At 45.6% G+C, this 20,208-nt stretch overlaps 1 protein-coding gene across 1 annotated transcript in view; it reads right to left on the bottom strand.

The window, feature by feature from the left end:
- Window positions 1-20,208, bottom strand: part of LOC137384384 (dynein axonemal heavy chain 17-like) — a 1,056,876-nt gene that overhangs the window by 511,965 nt on the left and 524,703 nt on the right. Inside the window, exon 40 of the mRNA XM_068058353.1 lies at window positions 8,923-9,150. Within this exon, the coding sequence (XP_067914454.1) occupies window positions 8,923-9,150 (228 nt within the window). The remainder of the gene's footprint in view (window positions 1-8,922; window positions 9,151-20,208) is intronic.

Raw genomic sequence — 20,208 nt, 5'->3', positions numbered from 1 at the left:
AACTGAGAGGATATATTTATCAGGAAAGGCTGAACACGGCTGGCTCTTTTCTCCAGAAAAGAGAAGGCTGAGAGGTGATATGATGAAGGACTTTAAAGTAATGAAAGGGTTTGATAAGTTAGATGTCAGGAAAATGTTTGCACTTGTGGGGGAGCCCAAAACTAGAGGTCATAAAAATAAGCGAGTCACTGTAAGAATATAAACTATGTTCTGATTCATTAATCCATGCACTTGTATCAATCAAGCGAATAAATCTAAAAGGGAAGTCAGGAGAATTTCTTTACCCAAAGAGCAGAAAGAATGTGTGAAATGTTACCATAAGGAATGGTTGAGGCAAATAGCATAGATGCATTTAAGGGAAAGCTAGATAAACACGTGAGGAAGAAAGGAATAGAAGGATATGCTGATAAGGTAAGATGAAGTAGTAAAAGAGGAGTCTTGTGTGCAGCTTAAATAATGGCATAGACAAGATCAGCTTTATGGCCTGTTTTGATGCTGTATGCTTGGGGCTGAATTTTACAGACCCCCACCAACATTGGGTGTCATGGCGGGAAATGCACCCTGGAGAGGGCCGCCACGCACCCCGAAGTTGTGAGGGCCTGACCCGATATTGCTGGCTGCAGCAAGACCTCGTGGCAGCTCGCCAATGCCCTGTGACGGGACCGCCATTAACACACGTAAATAAATTTAAATCACTGAATTAATTGCTATTACATTCCCACCATCTCTCCCGGTGCAATATTCATGCCGGTGGCCAGCACTCCCGTGCCGTCAAATTCCCATCCAGGGACCTGAGGCAGAACACTGGTGGGGAGGAAGTAAGTTTCTCAGTGTGGGTTGGGGGGAAAGTGGGGTCAAAGTCATATTATTGGTGTAGGGGATGGTGGAAAGGATTGACCGACTCTCATTCAACCAGCAAACATTTGTCAAAGCCCAGAAATTGGGGTTGGGGGGTTGGGGGGAGGGCATTGGCCAAATATGGCAGCAAACAGTGGCTCCAATTGGCAGAAGGGAGGCTGACAGTTTGCTTGAGGGGCAGGGGAAGCACTCTTGCTCCTCCTGGCCCACAAGGAATGCTCCAAAATGCCCCCATTTGCTGCCGATTTCCGAGCCCTGGGAAATCTGGCCCGCAGCTGTTAAATTTATACAAGGCTCTGAATTGTACTTGGGAGCCTGATTTAAATATCATAATGAAGTGTCCCGCCTCTCGATGACAGACATGGCATGTTGCCAACCGCAGTACAAATGTTGGGTGGGCGAGGGACAGGTTCCACAATTTTTAATTTTTAAACCCCGACCTTCTCATCCCTGTCGTGAGGGGTTTAATATCGAGCCAATAAGAACAGAAGTAGGCACTTCAGGCCCTCAAGCTGATTCTGCATTTCACCCTTTGTGTGAAAATACACTCCTGATTTTAATATTTTTATTAATCTGTTGTAATAATCATAGTCATAGCATCATAGAATCATAGAAAGTTTACGGTACAGAAAGAGGCCTTTGTGTCTGCACCAGCCGAAAAAAGAAAGAGCCACCCAACCTAATCCCAATTTCCAGCATTTGGTCCGTAGCCCTGCAGGTTGTGGCACTTCAGGTGCACATTAATGTCCATCACCAAGTGTGGCTCGGCAGCACCACTACTGACCGAGCCAGCCGAGTCCTAAAGGACATATCTGCTAGACTGGGTATGCGGCAGGTGGTGAGGGAACCAACAAGAGGAGAAAACATACTTGACCTCGTCCTCACCAATCTGCCTGCCGCAGATGCATCTGTCCATGACAGTATTGGTAGGAGTGACCACCGCACAGTCGTTGTGGAGACGAATTCTCGCCTTCACATTGAGGATGCCCTCTTTCGTGTTGTGTGGCACTATCACCGTGCTAAATGGGCTAGATTTTGAACAGATCTAGCAATGCAAAACTGGGCATCCATGAGGCGCTGTGGGACATCAGCAGCAGCAGAATTGTACTCAACCATAATCTGTAACCTCAAGGCCCGGCATATCCCCTACTCTACCATTGCCATTGAGCCAGAAGACCAACCCAGGTTCAACGAAGAGTGCAGGAGGGCATGCCAGGAGCAGCACCAAGCACACCTCAAAATGAGGTGTCAACCTAGTGAAGCTACAACACAGGACTATTTGCATGCCAAACTGCGTAAGCAGCATGCAATAGACAGAGCTAAGCAATCCCATAACCAACGGATCAGATCTAAGCTCTGCAGTCCTGCCACATCCAGCCGTGAATAGTGGTGGACAATTAAACAACTAACTGGAGGAGGTGGCTCCACAAATATCCCCATCCTCAAAGATGGAGGAGCCCAGCACATCAGTGCGAAAGATAAGGCTGAAGCATTTGCAACAATCTTCAGCCAGAAGTGCTGAGTTGATGATCCATCTCGGCCTCCTCCTGAAGTCCCCAGCATCACAGATGCCAGACTTCAGCCAATTTGATTCACTCCGCGTGATATCAAGAAACGACTGAAGGCACTGGATACTGCAATAGTACTGAAGACCTGTGTTCCAGAACTTGCCGCGCCCCTAGCCAAGCTGTTCCAGTACAGCTACAACACTGGCATCTACCCTGCAATGTGGAAAATTGCCCAGGTATGTCCTGTACACAAAAAGCAGGACAAGTCCAACCCAGCCTACTACCGCCCCATCAACCTACTCTCAATCATCAGTAAAGTGATGGAAGGTGTCATCAACAGTGCCATCAAGCGGCACTTGCTTAGCAATAACCTGCTCAGTGATGCTCAGTTTGGGTTCCGCCAGGGCCACACAGCTCCTGACCTCATTGCAGCCTTGGTTCAAACGTGGAAAAAAGAGCTGAACTCAAGAGGTGAGGTGAGAGTGACTGCCCTTGACAGCATGGCAGCATTTGACCGAGTATGGCATCAAGGGGCCCTAGTAAAACTGAAGTCAATGGGAATCAGGGGGAAAACCGTCCAATGGCTGGAGCCATACCTAGCGCAAAGGAAGATGGTTGTGGTTGTTGGAGGTCAATCATCTGAGCTCCAGAACATCACTGCAGGAGTTCCTCAGGCTAGTGTCCTGGGCCCAACCATCTTCAGCTGCTTCATCAATGATCTTCCTTCAATCATAAGGTCAGAAGTGGGGATGTTCGCTGATGATTGCACAATGTTCAGCACCATTCGTGACTCCTCAGATACTGAAGCAGTCTGTGTAGAAATGCAGCAAGACTTGGACAATATCCAGGCTTGAGCTGATAAGTGGCAAATAACATTCGCGCCACACAAGTGCTAGGCAATGACCACCTCCAACAAGAGAGAATCTAACCATCTCCCCTGGACATTCAATGGTATTACCATCAATGAATCCCCCATTATCAACATCCTAGGGGCTACCATTGACCAGAAACTGCACTGGAGTAGCCAGATAAATACCGTGGCTACAAGAGCAGGTCAGAGGCTAGGAATCCTGTGGCGAGTAACTCACCTCCTGCCTCCCCAAAGCTTATCCACCATCTATAAGGCACAAGTCAGAAGTGTGATGGAAGACTGTCCACTTGCCTGGATGGGTGCAGCTCCAACAGCACTCAAGAAGCTAGACACTATCCAGGACAAAGCAGCCCGCTTGATTGGCACCACATCTACAAACATTCACTCCCTCCACCACCGACGCACAGTGGCAGCAGTGTGTACTATCTACAAGATGCACTGCAGCAATGCAGCAAGGCTCCTTAGACAGCACCTTCTAAACTCGCCGTTCCTTCACTGTCGCTGGGTCAAAATCCTGGAACTCCCTTCCTAACAGCACTGTGGGTGTACCTACCCACATGGACTGCAGCGGTTCAAGAAGGCAGCTCACCACCACCTTTTCGAGGGCAATTAGGGATTGGCAATAAATGCTGGCCTAGCCAGCGATGCCCACATCCCATGAATGAATTTTTCAAAAATTAAATTAAAAAGTCCAGGCACCTTTTAAATCAGATGAGGTTTTCTGCCTCTACCACACTTTCAAGCAGTGAGTTCCAGACCCCCACCACCCTTTGGGTAAAAAAATGTTTCCTCATCTCCCCTCTAAACCTTCTACCAGTCACTTTAAATCTATGCCCCCTAGTCACTGACCTCTCTGCTAAGGCAAATAGGGCCTTCCCATCCACTCAATCCAGGCCCCTCACAATTTTGTACACTTCAATCAAATCTCCCCTCAGCCTCCTCTGTTCTAAGGAGAACAATCCCAGCCTATCCAATCTTTCCTCATGGCTGCAATTTTCTAGTCCTGGCAACATCCTCGTAAATCTCCTCTGTACTCTCTCTAGTGCAATTACATTCTTTCTGTAATGAGGTGACCAGAACTGCACACAGTACTCAAGTTGTGGTCTAACTAATGTTTTATACAGTTCAAGCATAACCTCCCTGCTCTTATATTCTATGCCTCAGCTAATAAAGGACATGATTTCTTAACCACCTTATTGACCTGTCCTGCTACCTTCAGGGATCTGTGGAAATACACTCCAAGGTTCCTAAGTTCCTCTGCACCTCTCAGTATCCTCCCATTTATTGTGTATTCTTTTGCCTTGTTTGACCTCCCCACCTCATGCTTCTCTGGGTTAAATTCCATTTGCCACTTTTCTGCCCACCTGACCAGTCCATTGATATATTCTTGCAGCCGACAGCTATCTTCCTCGCTATCAACCACATGGCCAATTTTTGGGTCGTCTGCAAACCTCTCCCCACATTTGCATCCAAATCGTTAATATATACCACAAAAGGCAGTACTGAGTCCTGTGGAACCCTATTGGAAACAGCCTCTCAGTTGCAAAAACACCTGACAACAATTACCCTTTGTTTCCTGCCACTGAGCCAATTTTTCAAACAGCTTGCTACAATCCCCTGGATCCCATGGGCTTTTAATTTTTTTAACCAGTCTGCCATGTGGGATCTTTTCAAAAGCCTTGCCAAAATCCAAGTAGACCACATCAACTACACTACCTTCATCAATCCTCCATCTTGCTTCCTCAGAAAATTCTATCAAGTTAGTCAAACACGACCTTCTCTTAACAAATCTATGTTGACTATCCTTGATTAATCTGTGCCTTTCTAAGTGACAGTTTATCCTCTCTCTCAGAATTGATTCCAATAATTTTGCCCGCTACTGAGGTTCGACTGACTGGTCTGTAATTATTCAGTCTATCCCTCGCTCCCTTTTTAAACATAGGTACAATGTTAGCAGACCTCCAATCCTCCAATATTAGAAAGAAAGAATTACTTTCCTATCGAAAGTAATGGCTGGGTAACTTCTCTTTTGCTCATTCACAGGATGTGGGTGTCATTGGTAAAGCCAGCATTTATTGCCCATTATAATTGCCCTCGAGCAAATGTTGATGAGTGTCTTCCTGAATACAACTGAACGGTTTGCTAGGCCATCTCAGAGGGCAGTTAAGAGTCAACCACATTTCTGTCGGTCTGGACTTAGATGGGGTAAGGACGACAGATTTTCTTCCCTAAAAGACATTAGTGAACCAGGTGGGTTTTTACGATAATCCAATAGTTTCATGGCTTTCTTATTTCATAAGAACACAGGAACATATGAAATAGGAGCAGGAGTAGACCGTATGGCCCATTGAGCCTGCTCCGCCATTCAAAACGATCATGGCTGATCTTTGGCTTCAACTCCACTTTCCGCCCACTCGCCATATCTCTTGATTCCTTGCGAGATCAAAAATCTATCTATCCCAGCCTTAAATGCTTTCAACGACGGAGCATCCACAACCCTCTGGGGTACAGAATTTCAAAAATTCACAACCATTTGAGTGAAGTAATTTCTCCACATCTCAGTCCTAAATGTTCGCCCCTTATGTTGAGAGTGTACCCCTTTGTTTTAGATTCCCTGAACAGCAGAAACAAACTCTCGATGTCTACCCTATCCCGCCCCTTCAGAATCTTTTATGTTTCAATGAGATCGCCCCTCATTCTTCTTAACTCCAGAGAGTATAGGCCCAATTTACTCAGCCTATCATCATAGGACAACCCCCTCATCCCAGAGACCAATTTAGTGAACCTTCGCTGTACCGCTCCAATGCAAGTATATCCTTTCTTAAATGTGGACCAAAACTGTACACAGTACTCCAGATATGGTCTCACCAAAACCTGTACAGCTGCAGCAATACTTCCTTATTCATGTACTCCAATCCCCTTGCAATAAAGGCCAACATGCCATTTGCCTTCCTAACTGCTTGCTGTGCCTGCTTGTTAACTTGCTGCATTCCTTGTATAAGCACACTTAAGTCTCTTTGAACATCAACACTTACAAATTTCACAACTTTTAAAACATATTCTGATTTTCTATTCTTACGACCAACTTCCTTATATTATACACCATCTACCACTCACTTAACCTGTCTATATCTCTTTGCAGCTTCTCTGTGTCCTCCTCACAGATTACCTTTCCGCCTACCTTTGTATCATCAGAAAACTTAGATACATTATTCTCTGTCTCGTCATCTAAGTTATTAATATAGATTGTAAATAGCTGAGGCCCCAGCACTGCTCCTTGTGGCACTCCACTATTCACTGCCTGACAACTTCAATATGCACCATTTACACCAACTTTTTTCTTCCTATCCGTTAACCAATCCTCTATCCATGCTAATATATTACCTTCAACTCCATGAGCCCTTATCTTGCCGATCAACCCTTTGTTGGCACCTTATCGAGTGCCTTTTGGAAATCCCAGGTAGACGAAATCCACTGGTTCCCCTTTATCTACCCTACTAGTTACATCCTCAAAAAACTCTAATAAATTTGTCAAACAAATTTCCCTTTAGTAAAACCATGTTGACTTATTCTAATCATGCTGTGCTTTTCTAAGTGCATTGTTAAGACTTCCTGAATAATAGATTCCAGCATTTTGTCAACGAACTCAATAATTAGGCACACTACAGCCTGCCGGACTGAACATTGAGTTCAATAATTTCAGAGCATGACGGGCCCCCCATTTTACTTTTATTTTTAGTTTTTTTTTCTTTTTCCTTTTTACATTTTTTTTGTGTTTATTTTATTTTATTTCACCTTAGTTTGTTCAGTTTGCTTACCCACTGTTTTTTTTTCATTGTTTGTACTTCTGGCTGTTCAATTTTCAGTCCATTAACACCCTATTTGTACTAATGCTTTGTCTTTCAACACACTATTAACATATTGTTTGCCTTTGCTCCACGACCTTCTGGTCAGCTATTCTGTGACCTTGTCCTATCTACACCTTCTCCTTTGTTATCTCTTGCCCCACCCCACTTTACTTGCTTTTAACCTTTTACATTTCTAATATTTGCCAGTTATGAAGAAGGGTCACTGACCTGAAACGTTAACTCTGCTTCTCTCGCCATAGATGCTGCCAGACCTGCTGAGTATTTCCAGCATTTCTTGTTTTTATTATTATTTGGGATTAATGTAGGATTAATTCCATTCATTCCATGACAATATGAAAGGCACAATTCAGCATAGCGGTGCCTCATCAGACCACTTTCCTATCCTGAGTGGCGTGAAACAGGGCTGTGTTCTCGCACCTACACTGTTTGGGATAAAAGTTGGGGCTAAAGTGTGGCGAGTCAAAGAGACTTAGCAGTTGGCAAGAAAAAAGACAGAAGCGCAAGGCGAGAGCCAACTGTGTAACAGCCCCGGCAACCAATTTTACCTGCAGCGCCTGTGGATAAGTCTGTCTCTCTCGAATTGGACTTTATAGCCACTCCAGGCGGTGCTTCACAAACCACTGACCACCTCCAGGCACTTACCCATTGTCTCTCGAGACAAGGAGGCCAAAGAAGAAGAAGAAGAAAAAGAGAAGGAGAAGAGAAGAAGAAGAAGAAGATCTCAAAAACCAGATAAACTCTTCTTTAAGAAACTCACAGTTCAAGGCCAGGAGATACGTTTGAAAATACACCCCTTTTGTATTGGCTTTCAGTGATGACATTGTGTTTTTAGGCCAAACCGTTCAAACTGTAAGGTTGGGAAGCCAACTCTCTTTAAGATAACATTTGAAGCTTTAATGACACTCTTGCATGACATCATGAATGCCTTCAGACCACAAAATCCCAATACAACACTTAATCCCGGTATTTTTACAAGCCCTCCCCATCCCCCCAACGCTGCTTATCCAGATGCCTAATTGCCATATCAGATTATAAGATTTACTCTTTTGTTATGAGCAGGTGAATAATATTAAAGCATAACTACCTCTCACTAGAGAATGAATTCCAAAACCACCTTTGGTAGGAATTTATGCTTGAGTCTAAGGAATGCCCAATTACCTTTGCGTACATAATTCCTGAAACTCACTTCGCCAACAAGCTGTAGTCAAAGTTATCAGTAAAAAAAAGTCTTGGAAATCATTAATTTGAAGTTACATGAACTGACAAAGTGAAAAAGAGGTGAATAAATAGGCAGAGAGGGACCTGATTAACATCTAATATGAAAAATGGCATTTCCAAAATGCAGCACTCAATCAGTAAAAAATTCTGAAACATCAGTCTAGATTCCATGTTCAGGTTCTGGAGTGGAATTTGAAAGCCCAACCTTCTGCTTCAAAAGTGGAAGTATTACTAACTAAGCTAAGCTAACACTCAAACTAAATACACAAGGGAAAGCACAATGAACTATCCAGGGGTGCAAGAAGTTATATTGTTCAGCATAGTGACTTCTATATACTCATCTATAATTATACTGTCCATGGTACATGAAAAGTGACAGACAATGAATGGTTCCTTCCTTTAAATTGGCATTAATATCTGGTATGATTCTCATTATGTGTCGATGAATCTATGCATAGATATGAAAATATATCTGATCAGTGTGTTTTTGCGAAATAACACTTTTGCATGCATGAACATATGTGATCACCTGTTAACATTTTGCAAATCATTTGAAAACTAAGCACATAACTATAGCTGACTGATATAATTGCATTACCTGTTCAAAATCTAAATCTCTCTTTCTTGGTACATCTAGTGCTGGGAATAGATCTCCTATAAGTCCCATAAACACAGGCAAATCATCTGTTACTATCTTTGGAATATTAAAATCTCTCAAGGCTCTCATAAGAACCTGATCTTCAGGACGAGTTGGATCTCCCCTTTTCAAAGAGCCAGCCACAACCAACACAGACTTGATAGCCCGCAATCCCCAATCATAGTGGTCCTGTGAAATAAGATGACATTGTTAGATATTTACTGACATACTTTGGGAAACCATTAAAATGAGTGGCATCCTCTGATCAGGAAAAATTGTGAAATTACTTTACAACCAATTTAATTAAACACTGATATTTTAATGAAACATTTTAATGGGAGTTCTGATCTCCCCAAACCTCTTGTCTTCTTCATGCTCACAAACCTCTTGTCTCTTTCATGTCCCCCCTTAAAACCTACTTCTTTGACCAAGCTTTTGGTCACCTGGTCACATACTTCTTTATTATATGTATTAGTCTTTAAACTGGTGACACCCTCCATGGTGTTGTGTGGCAGTGTAATCATGTTAAATGGGCTAAATACAGAACAGATCTAGCAGCTCAAAACAGGGCATCCATGAGGAAATGTGGGCCATCAGCAGCACCAGAATTGTATTCCGCCACAATCTGTAACCCTGTGGTTCAGTATATCCTTAACTGCACCATTAGCACCAAGCCAGAGGACCAACCTTGGTTGAATGAGCAGCGCCAAGCATACCTAAAAATGATGTGCCAGCTTGATCGAGCTACAACACAGGACTACGTGCATACAGTTGCAGCATGCTACAGACAGAGCTAAATGATCCCACAACCAATGGATCAAATCAAAGCTCTGCAGTTCTGCCACATCCAGTTGTGAATGGTGGTGGACAATTAGACAACCAGCAGGAGGAGGAGGCTCCATGAACATCCCATTCTGCAATGATGGCAGAGCTGAGCATGTAAGTTCAAAAGACAAGGTTGAAGCATTTGCAATCATCTTCAACCAGAGGTGGATGATCTATCACAGCCTCCTCCTGAGGTGCCCAGCATTACAGATGTTAGTCTTCAGCCAGTCCAATTCACTCGACGTAATATCAAGAAACAGCTGAGCACACTGGATACAGCAAAAGCTATAGGCCAGACAATGCCCCAGTTGTAGTGCTGAAGACTTGTGCTCCAGGCAAGCTGTTCCATTTAGCTACAACACTGACATCTACCCAACAAAGTGGAAAATTGCCTAGATCGGACAAATCCAATCTGGCAAATTGACACCCCATCTCCCAACCATCAGCAAAGTGAAGGAAGATGTCATCAACAGTCCTATCAAGTGGCACTTACTAACCAATAACCTACTCACCAGTACACAAGTCCAGAACTCATTGCAGCCTTGAGCCAAACATGGGCAAAAGAGCTAAATTCCAGAGGTGATGTGAGAGTGATTGCCCTTGACATCAAGGCAACATTTGATCAAGTGTGTCATCAAGGAGCCCTAGCACAATTGAAGTCAATAGGAAAATGGGGAGGACTCTCCACTCGTTGGAGTCATACCTAGCATAAAGGAAGATGGTTGTGTTCATTGGAGGTCAGTCATCTCTGTCCCAGGACACTGCTGCAGGAGATCCTCAGGGCAGTGTCCTCGGTCCAACTATCTTCAACTGTTTCATCAATGACCTTCCCTCTGTCTTACAGTCAGAGGTGGGATTTTTGCTGATAATTGCACAATGTTCAGTACCATTAGCAACTCCTTAGATACGAGAACAGTCTGAGCCCACATGCAGCAAGACCTCGGGCTGAATTTCAAGTGCCTGCTGCCGATTTTGGCGGTGAGCAAAAAAGACGGCGGCCCGCCAATGCTGGCCGCAAGTTATGGAGCTGCCATAATCTTCCATGTGCAGGCTCATTTAAATAGCCGGGGTGGGCCACCCCACCACCAACTCCCCCCCCCACCCCCCCAGAGCACATGAAGGGGGCGGGCTGCCTGTTTCCGCAATGGCATCTGCTGCCGGGAAATTTAAATATTTAAAGTGAAGTGAATAAAAATAAATAAATACATTTCTTTTGCCCCTCTCCCATCCCCACAATAATAATTAAATTAATTATTTGCCCTTTTGCCCTCAAAACACTGACCTTTATAATCTGACCTTTCCCCCCAAATTGCACAAACTTTCAACTCCAACACTTCCCACCATCCCCTACACCCAGGACGTTAATTTGACCCTGTCCCCACTAACTGGTAAACTTATCTCCTCCCCCCCTCCCACCAGTGTGGCGCCTAGTATCCCTAAATGGGGATCTGAAGGCGCGGGTGCCGGCCACCGGGCCGAAGATCGCAATGGGACATCAGGCGGCGACGTGAGTTTCATTAATTCATTCATTTGAATTTATTTAAATATTCAAATTGGGGTCCCGTCGCCAAGTGCCGGGGAGTGGGGGCGGTGGGCCATGATGCCTCACCGCCGCCGGTAATATCGGGCTGGGCCCTCCTGGCATCGGGGTGCGTGGTGGCCCTCCCTGCCAGGGAACCCGTTGCCTGGAGGTGAACAAAATTCAGCCCCTGGACAACATTCAGGTTTGGGCTGATAACTGACAAGTAACATTCTTGCTACATTCAGGCAATGATCAACTTCAACAAGAGAGAGTCAAACCACCTCCCCTTGATGTTCAACGGCATTAACATTCCTGAATACCCCACAAACAACATCCTGGGGGTCACTATTGACTGGAAACTTAACTGGAAAAGTGACATAAACACTGTGGCTACAAGAGCAATTCAGAGGCTGGGATATCTGTGGCAAGTAACTAACTCCCGGACACCCTAAAGCGTTTTCACCATCTACAAGGCACAAGTCAGGAATGTGATAGAATACTCCCTGCTTGCCTGGATAGTGCAGCCCCAACAACACTCAAGAAGCTTGACACCAACCAAGACAAAGCAGCCCGCTTGACTGACACCCATCCACCACCATAAACATTTACTCCCTCCACCACCAGCGCACAGTGTCAGCAGTGCGTACGATCTACAAGATGCACTGCAGCAACTCCTCAAGGGGCCTTCCAAAATTGTGACTTCACCTAGAAGGCTAAGGGCAGAAGACGCATGGGAACATCACCAACTGCAAATTTCCTTCCAAGTCCCATATCATCCTGACTTAGAACTATATCACTGTTCCTACACTGACGCTGAGTCAAAAACCTGGAACTCCCTCCCTAACAGCACCTACACCACATGGACTGCAGCAGTTCAAGAAGGTGGCTCACTCACCACCTTCTCCAGGGCAATTAAGGATAGGCAATAAATGCTGGCCTTGCCAGCAATGCTCACATCCCAAGTACGAATAAAAGAAAATGTGAATCCGGCCTGCTGTGTTATCTCCCCGGTGCCAGGGTAAAGGATATCACGGAGAAGGTTCAGAACATTCTGCAGGTGGAAGGAGAAGCTGTGGTACATATTGGTAACAATGACATAGAGAGGGTAGGTATTGAACTCCTATGATCAGACTTTCAGGAGCTAGGGGGCAAGTTAAAAAGTAGGACCTCGAAGTTAGTAATCTCTGGATTACTCCCAGTGCTACACGTCAGTGAGAGTAGAAATAGGAAGATAGGAAGGATCAATGCGTGGCTTGAGGTATGGTGCAGGATGGAGGGCTTCAGATTCTTGGGGCATTGAGGCCAATTCTGGGGCAGAAGGCACCTATTCAAAAGGGACGAGTTGTACCTCAACAGCACTGGAACCAATGTCCTCACCAGGAGGTTCACTAGTATGGTTGGGAAGAGTTTAAACTAAATTGACAGGGGGTGGGTACCTGCATATAGAATTAGAAAAGATTAGTCATGTGCATAAAAGAGGGAGCATGTTGGATAGTACTAGAGAAGGAAGCAGTACCATATTAGATAGGAGCAGACTAAGAAGGACAACGAGGAATACAAAGACAGGCTAAGAATGCATGTATGTAAATGCACAAAGTGTGGTGAATAAGGATGGGGACCTACAAGCACAAATTGCCATGTGGGAATATGATGTAGTGGCAATTATGGAAACATGGCTTAAAAATAGTGAGGATAAGGTGCCTAACATTCACTGAACAAAAGGTCAGATTTTTAAAGCCTGCTCAGTGCAGGTATGGAGGGGAGTGCGATTTGAATATTGCTTTCAATGAGGTCGGCACTGGGATCCACCACCTCTGGAACAATGCCATTTCTAAAGAGATGCCAGCAGCGATGGAACAGGTTGGGTGCACGCCTCCAATTAATTGCCCGTTGAGCTCACTGAAGAGTTCACAAACAGGCTTGTCAGCAGCAAGTTTTAATTGTTAAAGGCTGGGACTGTGGAGGATGCCATGTGGAGATGACGGGGTGTTCAAGATGTGGACACAGCGCGGGACCAATAGAGCTATGGGAAAGGCTGATTAAGAGACTGCAGAGGCACAAAGTAAAGTGTAGCCACTTCAAAGGTGCCACAGAATGGCCATTGCTGCAGCTGTAAGATTTGCTTCTCAGTCGAAAGTGGCGGGAAACCGGAGAGGGACATGAGGCCGCTAGCTTCACAAGGGCAGCTGCAGTTGGCAGGGAAAGGCCTAGTGAACTACCCCAGCTGAGGTAGTTCGGATGGAGAGAGCAGCCAGAAATGAGCTCTGGCAAAAGCAACCTCCTGGACAGCAGGAGGCCAGAGGAGCACAGTGGGGGGCTGCAAGGGGAGGAAGGCATTACCCAAGACATTGGGTGCACAGCCCAAGAGTCAGCTACCTACAAATGACAGAGCGGCAGTGCCATAGGAGGCTGCGCCTATCCTCACAAGATGGTCTCAGTCCTGTGTGCTCTGATCCACAATGACCTAAGGCCTCATGGCCCCCATGGCAGTCCCCTACCTGCAGCTGTCAAGGTCTCCATCGCCCTAAATTTCTATGCAACTGGATCGTTCCAGGCATCATCTATGGACCGAGGTGGCATCTTGCAGTTGACAGATCATCAGGCCATTAGGCAAGTCACGGATGCCATTTTCCAGAGCACAGGGACTATGGAACACAGGGACTACACCAACTTTGACACAGATGGGCCTTTGCAGGCACATTGGATTCAGCCTCCATCGCTGGATTCCCCCAGATGCAGGGTATCATCACTTGCGCCTATGTGGCCATCAAGGCACCCAGCGACCTGCCAGTGGGATCCATCAACAGGAAGGGCTTCCACTGTCTCAACATCCAATTGGTCTGTGACCACAACAAGAGCTTCCTCTATGTGTGTGCTCGCTTTCCTGGCAGCTTCATCCTCCGCCAGTCGAGGCTACCTTCGTATACTTCACTCCATTTCCCTAAGTGCGTGGATGGATCCAAGGGGACAAGGGAAATCCCTTGAAGAGATGGCTACTGACCCCTCTACGGGAGACCTTTAAGCAGGCCATTTGGGTTTCTGAAATGCAATTCGGGTGCCTGGATCTGTCAGGTAGTACCCTCCAATAACCTCCTGCAATGGTCTCCGTCATTGTGGTGGACTGCTGGACTTTCCATAACATGACCCTCCAGAGTGGTCCGGACCTTGAGGACAGTAAGGCCGTGGAAGGAGACAGCTCATCGAGGTAGGAGCAGGAGGTAAGAGATAGGAGGAAGAGGGAGCAGGGGGGATAACACTGAACAGAGTGGTGCCGCTGCTGCATGACAAGGTGGTTTCTTCCTGTCATTCTCTGGAAAGAAGACCTCCCTCTTCTCTCTCACAGCCTCCAGCTTTCGATCCAGGTGGGCATCGATGAAATGAGTTTTTGCACTGCCTCTAGTGCCAGGCTTCCATCTCCCCTGTGACATTTTGCTTCCCTCTCTACTGTAGAAGGCAGATCTCTCCCTCAGGACAACCAGCAGCCTCAGTGATGGTTGCTGTGGATGTCTACATGAGCCCCACACATGATTTGGCCCACTGCCATTTTCAATAAGAAGACAGACAATCCGTATCCTTACCAATTAAGTTCCTACCCATTTGAAAATTGCAGTCTGAATCAGCTTCCCACAGGAAACAGGCTTCTGACCCAAAATCAGACCCGGTTCCTGTTTCCCAACCCCATAATGAAAATCCAGCCCAAAAGTGTTCATAAAAGACCAGGAAGGAAAAATGGTAGGTGAGGCGGCAGATCATGGAAGACATTGTAGCCTTGGAAAGAGAGGATTTCTTAGAGGGGGTAAGGACAGAATCCATTTGGTTAGGGTTGAGAAGCAAAAAGGGTATGATCATGCTACTGGGGGTATTCTATAGGCCTCTAAATAGAGAAAGAGAGATAGGGGTGCAAATCTGTAGGAAAATCACATAGATATGCAAGAACTATAGAGTGGTGATACTGGGGGGATGTTAATGACCCAGGTATCATAGAATAGAATCATAGAAAGTTTAAGGCACAGAAAGAGGCCACTTGGCCCAGCGTGTCTGTGCCGACTGAAAAACGATCCACCTATTCTAATCCCACCTTCCAGCATTTGGCCCGTAGCCCTGCAGCTTACGGCACTTGAGGTGCATATCCAGACTCCTTTTGAATGAGTTGAGGGTTTCTGCCTCAACTACCCTTTCAGGCAGTGAGTTCCAGACCATCACCACCCTCTGGGTGAAAAAGTTTTTCCTCATCTCCCCTCTAATTTTTCTACCAATCACTTTAAATCTAAGCCCCCTCATCACTGACCTCTCTGCTAAGGTGAATAGTCCCGTCACCTCCACTCTGCCCAGGCCCCTCAAAATTTTGTACATTTCAATCAGATCTCTCCTCAGCCTTCGCTGTTCCAAGGAGAATAACCCCAGCCTATCCAATCTTTCCTCATAGCTGCATTTTTCCAGTCTTGACAACGTCTTCATAAATCTCTTCTGTACCCTCTCTAGTGCAATTACATCCTTCCTATAATGAGGTGACCAGAACTGCATTCAGTACTCAAGTTGTGGCCTAAAGATAATTTATACAGTTGGGAAATTATTAATTATTATCAATTGGGATAATGTTAGAGCAAAGGGAAAGGAAGGGGAGGAATTTCTGAAATATGTTATTTTATCTTTATTTAGAGATACAGCATCAGTGCTGTATCAGTGCCCTTTGGCCCACCGAGTCTGTGCCAACCATCAACCACCCCTTTATACTAATCTTACATTAATCCCATATTCCAACCACATCCCCACCTTCCCTCAATTCCCCTACCACCTACCTATAATAGGGGCAATTTATAATGGCCAATTTACCTATCAACCTGCAAGTCTTTGGCTGTGGGAGGAAACTGGAGCAGCCGGCGAAAACCCACACGGTCACAGGGAGAGCTTGCAACCTCCACACAGGCAATACCCAGGATTGAAACTGGGTCGCTGGAGCTGTGAGGCTGCGGTGCTAACCACTGCGCCACTGTGCCACCCAAAGAGGAGAACCTCTTTGACCAGTTTGTTCTTACTCCAACTGGGAAGGATGTATTGCTGAATCTGGTGCTGGGGAATGAGGTGGGCCAAGGGGACCAAGTATCTGTGGGAGAATACTTGGGTAAAAGTAATCATTGTATCATAAAGTTTAGATTAGTAATGGAGAAGAAAAAGGAACAAGTTAAAGTAGGACTTCTAAATTGGAAGAGGGCTACTTCAAGGGGATGTGAAGGGATCTAGCCAGGAAAAACTGTAATGGAGCAATGGGGGATCTTTAAGGAAGAAATATGTCAAGTACAGGCTAGGTACATTCCAACAAGTGGGAAAGGCATGGAAACCAAAGACAGGGCTCCTTACATGGCAAGGGAGATACAGAATAAAATGAAACAAAAACAGAGGGTGTATGATGCATATCAGGTGAACTCTTCAAGTGAGAACCAGGCCAAATACAATAAGTTGAGAAATGAATTGAAGGGGAAAACAAAACTGGCAAAGAGAGAATATGAGAATAAAATGGCAGTTAACTTAAAAGGCAGTAAGAGGCAGGTTGGGGGCTATTAAGGACAAAGAAGGTGCTATATGCTTAGAGGTGCAGGACAAGGCTAGAATACCTAATCAGGACTTTGTATTGGTGTTTACTAAGGAAGAAGATGCTGACAAAATATCGGTAGAAGTGAAGATGGCAGGGGTAATGAATGAAGTGAAAATTGATAGGCAGGATGTACAGGAAAGGCTGGCTATCCTTTGAGTAGATAAGTCGCCTGGTCCAGAAGGCTTGCATCCTAGATTGCTAAAGGAATTGGGGGTGGAGATAGCAGAAGGGCTTGCCATAATCTTCCCTAGGTACAGGGAAGGTGCCAGAAGATTGGAAATTGGCAAACATGACACCCTTGTTTAGAAAAGGTGTAAGGACTTTCTTAGTAACTACAGACTGGTCAGTTTCACATTAGTGTTGGGAAGATTTTAGAAACAATAATCAAGGAAAAAATTAACAGGCATTTGGAGAGAGGTTTGAGTTAATTAAGGAGAGCCAGCATGGATTTGAAAAAGGCAGATTGTTTTTGAATAATCTAGTTGATTTTTTTGATGAAATAACAGAGAAGACAGTTGAAGGGAATGCAGCGGATGCTGCCGATGGATTTTAAGGAAGTGTTTGACAAAGAATCACTTAAAAGGCTGGTTAACAAAATTGAGGCTCATGGACTAGGAGTGCCAGTGTCAACTTGGATAAAAAATTGACTTAAGGACAGAAAACAGCGAGTCATGGTAATGGAGGAGTGGACCAGGGTGTCGCAGAAGGAACGATCCCTTCGGAATGCTGACAGGGGAGAGGAGGGGAAGATGCGTTTGGTGGTGGCATCATGCTGGAGTCTGCCACTGTTTAACCATGTGCTTTTCATGTAGTCAGAGATGCTCATTCTTCCTTATTAATAGTCTCTCTGGACTAATGCTTTGTCTTTCACCATAAGCTTTAACACACACTTTGCCTTTGGCCCAGGACAGCTTTGTTATTTAATCTCTCCTGCCCTATCAAACACCTTCACCTTTGTTCTTTCCCCCAGCCCCCCTCCCCTTCACTTGCTTTAAACCTAATTCTTTTCTAACCTTTTCCAGTTCTGATGAAAGGTCACAGACCTGAAACATTAACTTTGCTTCTCTTTCCGCAGATGTTGCCATGCCTGCTGAGTATTTCCAGCACTTTTTGTTTTTGAGTCATGGTAAATGGTTGTTTTTCAGACTGGAAAATGGTAGACAGTGAGTGATGTTCCCAAGGATCAATGCTTTTTTGATATATACAAATGACTTGGATATTAAAAATACAGAGTAACATTTCAAACTTTGCTGATAATACGAAACTTAGAGGTGTGGCAAACAGTGAGGATGATAAATTGACTGCAACAGGACAGAGATGGGCTAGCAGAATAGGCAAACAAGTGGCAAATGGAATTTAATACAGTGAAGTGATGCATTTTGGCAGAAGGGATAATGAGAGGCAATATAATCTTCATGGCATAGTTCGAAAGAGTGTGCGGAGACAGGGACCTGGGGGTTCATGCGCATAGGTCTTTGAAGGTGGCAGCACATATTGAGAGAGTGGTTAGCAATGCATATAGGATCTTGAGCTTCATAAATAGAGGTATTGAGTACCACAGCAGAGAAATTATGCTGAACCTATATAAAGCTAAAGTATTGCATCCAGTTTGGGTCACCACACTTTAGGAATGATGTGAGGGTCCTTGAGAGGTGCAGAGGAGATTTACCAGAATGATTCCAGGGATGAGGGAATTTAACTACAAGGTTAGGCTGGAGAAGCTGGGTTTCTTCTCCTTGGAGCAAATGAGGTTAAGAAGAGATCTGATGGAGATGTTCAAGATTATGACAGGTTTAGATAAGGAAGACAAAGAAAAGCTGCTCCCATTAGCTGATGGAACAAGGACTAGGGGGCAAAGATGTAAGGTTTTGGGAAAGAGATACAGGAGGAATGTTAGGAAGAACTTATTTATGCAGCAAGTGGTAATTGATCTGGAAATTGCTGCCTATGAGGGTGGTGGAAGTGGAGCTGATTACATAGGAGTATAAAGGATGGGCTGGATTTTGTGTTGGAGGTGGGGTTGCTGGCACCAGGCCGAGAAGGTGGGGGAAAGCCCCCCTCAGCCTTTTCGGGCCACACCCCCAATCCCCGGAACAATCCTCGGGTCTTTTCAAATCTAAGTTTCAGGAGGCAGGATCTCTGTCCCTTCACAGACGGGGATCCCGCCTTCAAGAGCTGCTGGCCAATCAGAGGGCTGGCAACTCAGCAGTGTCAGCAGTGCCACTGGGAGCAAATGGTCACTGCCGGTACTGCAGAGGCATTGGACCCAGGCCCACCACAGGAACCCTGGTCCTCAGCTAAGTGAGGAGGGGGTTGCTGGGGCCATTCCAGAAGGCCCCAGCAAGGGAGAGATGGTCGTGCAGTCCAGGGGGAGGAAGGTCCCAGAGGGTAAAGTGGTTTCCGGCAGGGTTTCTCCGTGGGTCAGAGATTGCCCACGGAGGAGGATTCCCCCCCCCCCCAACCCCCAAACCTGCAAGGAGTGTGCCTTGTGCTATAAGGCGCCCTCCCCATTTGGCCGAGGCACCTCCCACCCTCCCTCCCCGCCACTGGTAAGATCCCTTTAATTGGCTGTTAATAGGCCACTTAAGGGCCCTAACCGGCCTGTGGGTGGGAAGGCCATCGTTGGCCTATCCCACCCCAGGAAGATCGCTTGACAACAAGGAGGCAATGGGCCCTCTGCCCTACTCAACCCCCAACACCCATCTCGATACTCCATGCCCCCCCCCCCACCTTCACCGCCTCCAACCCGCCTCAGAGGGCCACATAAAATCCTGGCCGATATAGGCACAGAAACAGCTTACTCAGCCCAACTAGTCCACGCTGGCATTTATGCTCCACTCGAGCCTCCTCTCATCTTTCCTCATCTAAATGTATCTTCATAACCCTCTATTCCCTTCTCCCTCATATGCTTGGCTCGCTTCCCCTTAAATGCATCCTATTCTATTTGTTTCAACCATTCCCAATGGTAATGAGTTCCACATTATCACTACTGTTTGGGTAATGAAGTTGCTTCTGAATTCCTTATTGGATTTCTTGGTGACTGTCTTATATTGATGACCTCTGGTTATCTCTCTATCCACTTTATCAAAATTTTTCAAAATTTTAAAGCCCCCTATTTGGTCACCCATCAGCCTTTCTTTTTCAAGATAAAGGAGACCCAGCTTGTTCATCCTTTCCTGCATTTCTGGCATAATCCTTGTAAATCTTCTCTGCATCCTTTCCAGTGCCTCTGTATCAGGGTTGTCCAACAAAGGTCCACAGACCAGGATCAGGTCTGCCAAAGGTTCTCATCTGACCCAGGGATGTA

This window comes from Heterodontus francisci, chromosome 26, assembly GCF_036365525.1.
Source record: "Heterodontus francisci isolate sHetFra1 chromosome 26, sHetFra1.hap1, whole genome shotgun sequence".
Taxonomy (NCBI): domain Eukaryota; kingdom Metazoa; phylum Chordata; class Chondrichthyes; order Heterodontiformes; family Heterodontidae; genus Heterodontus; species Heterodontus francisci.
Note: the sequence above shows the minus strand (reverse complement) of the source record. Positions and strands in the feature narration are given on the sequence as shown.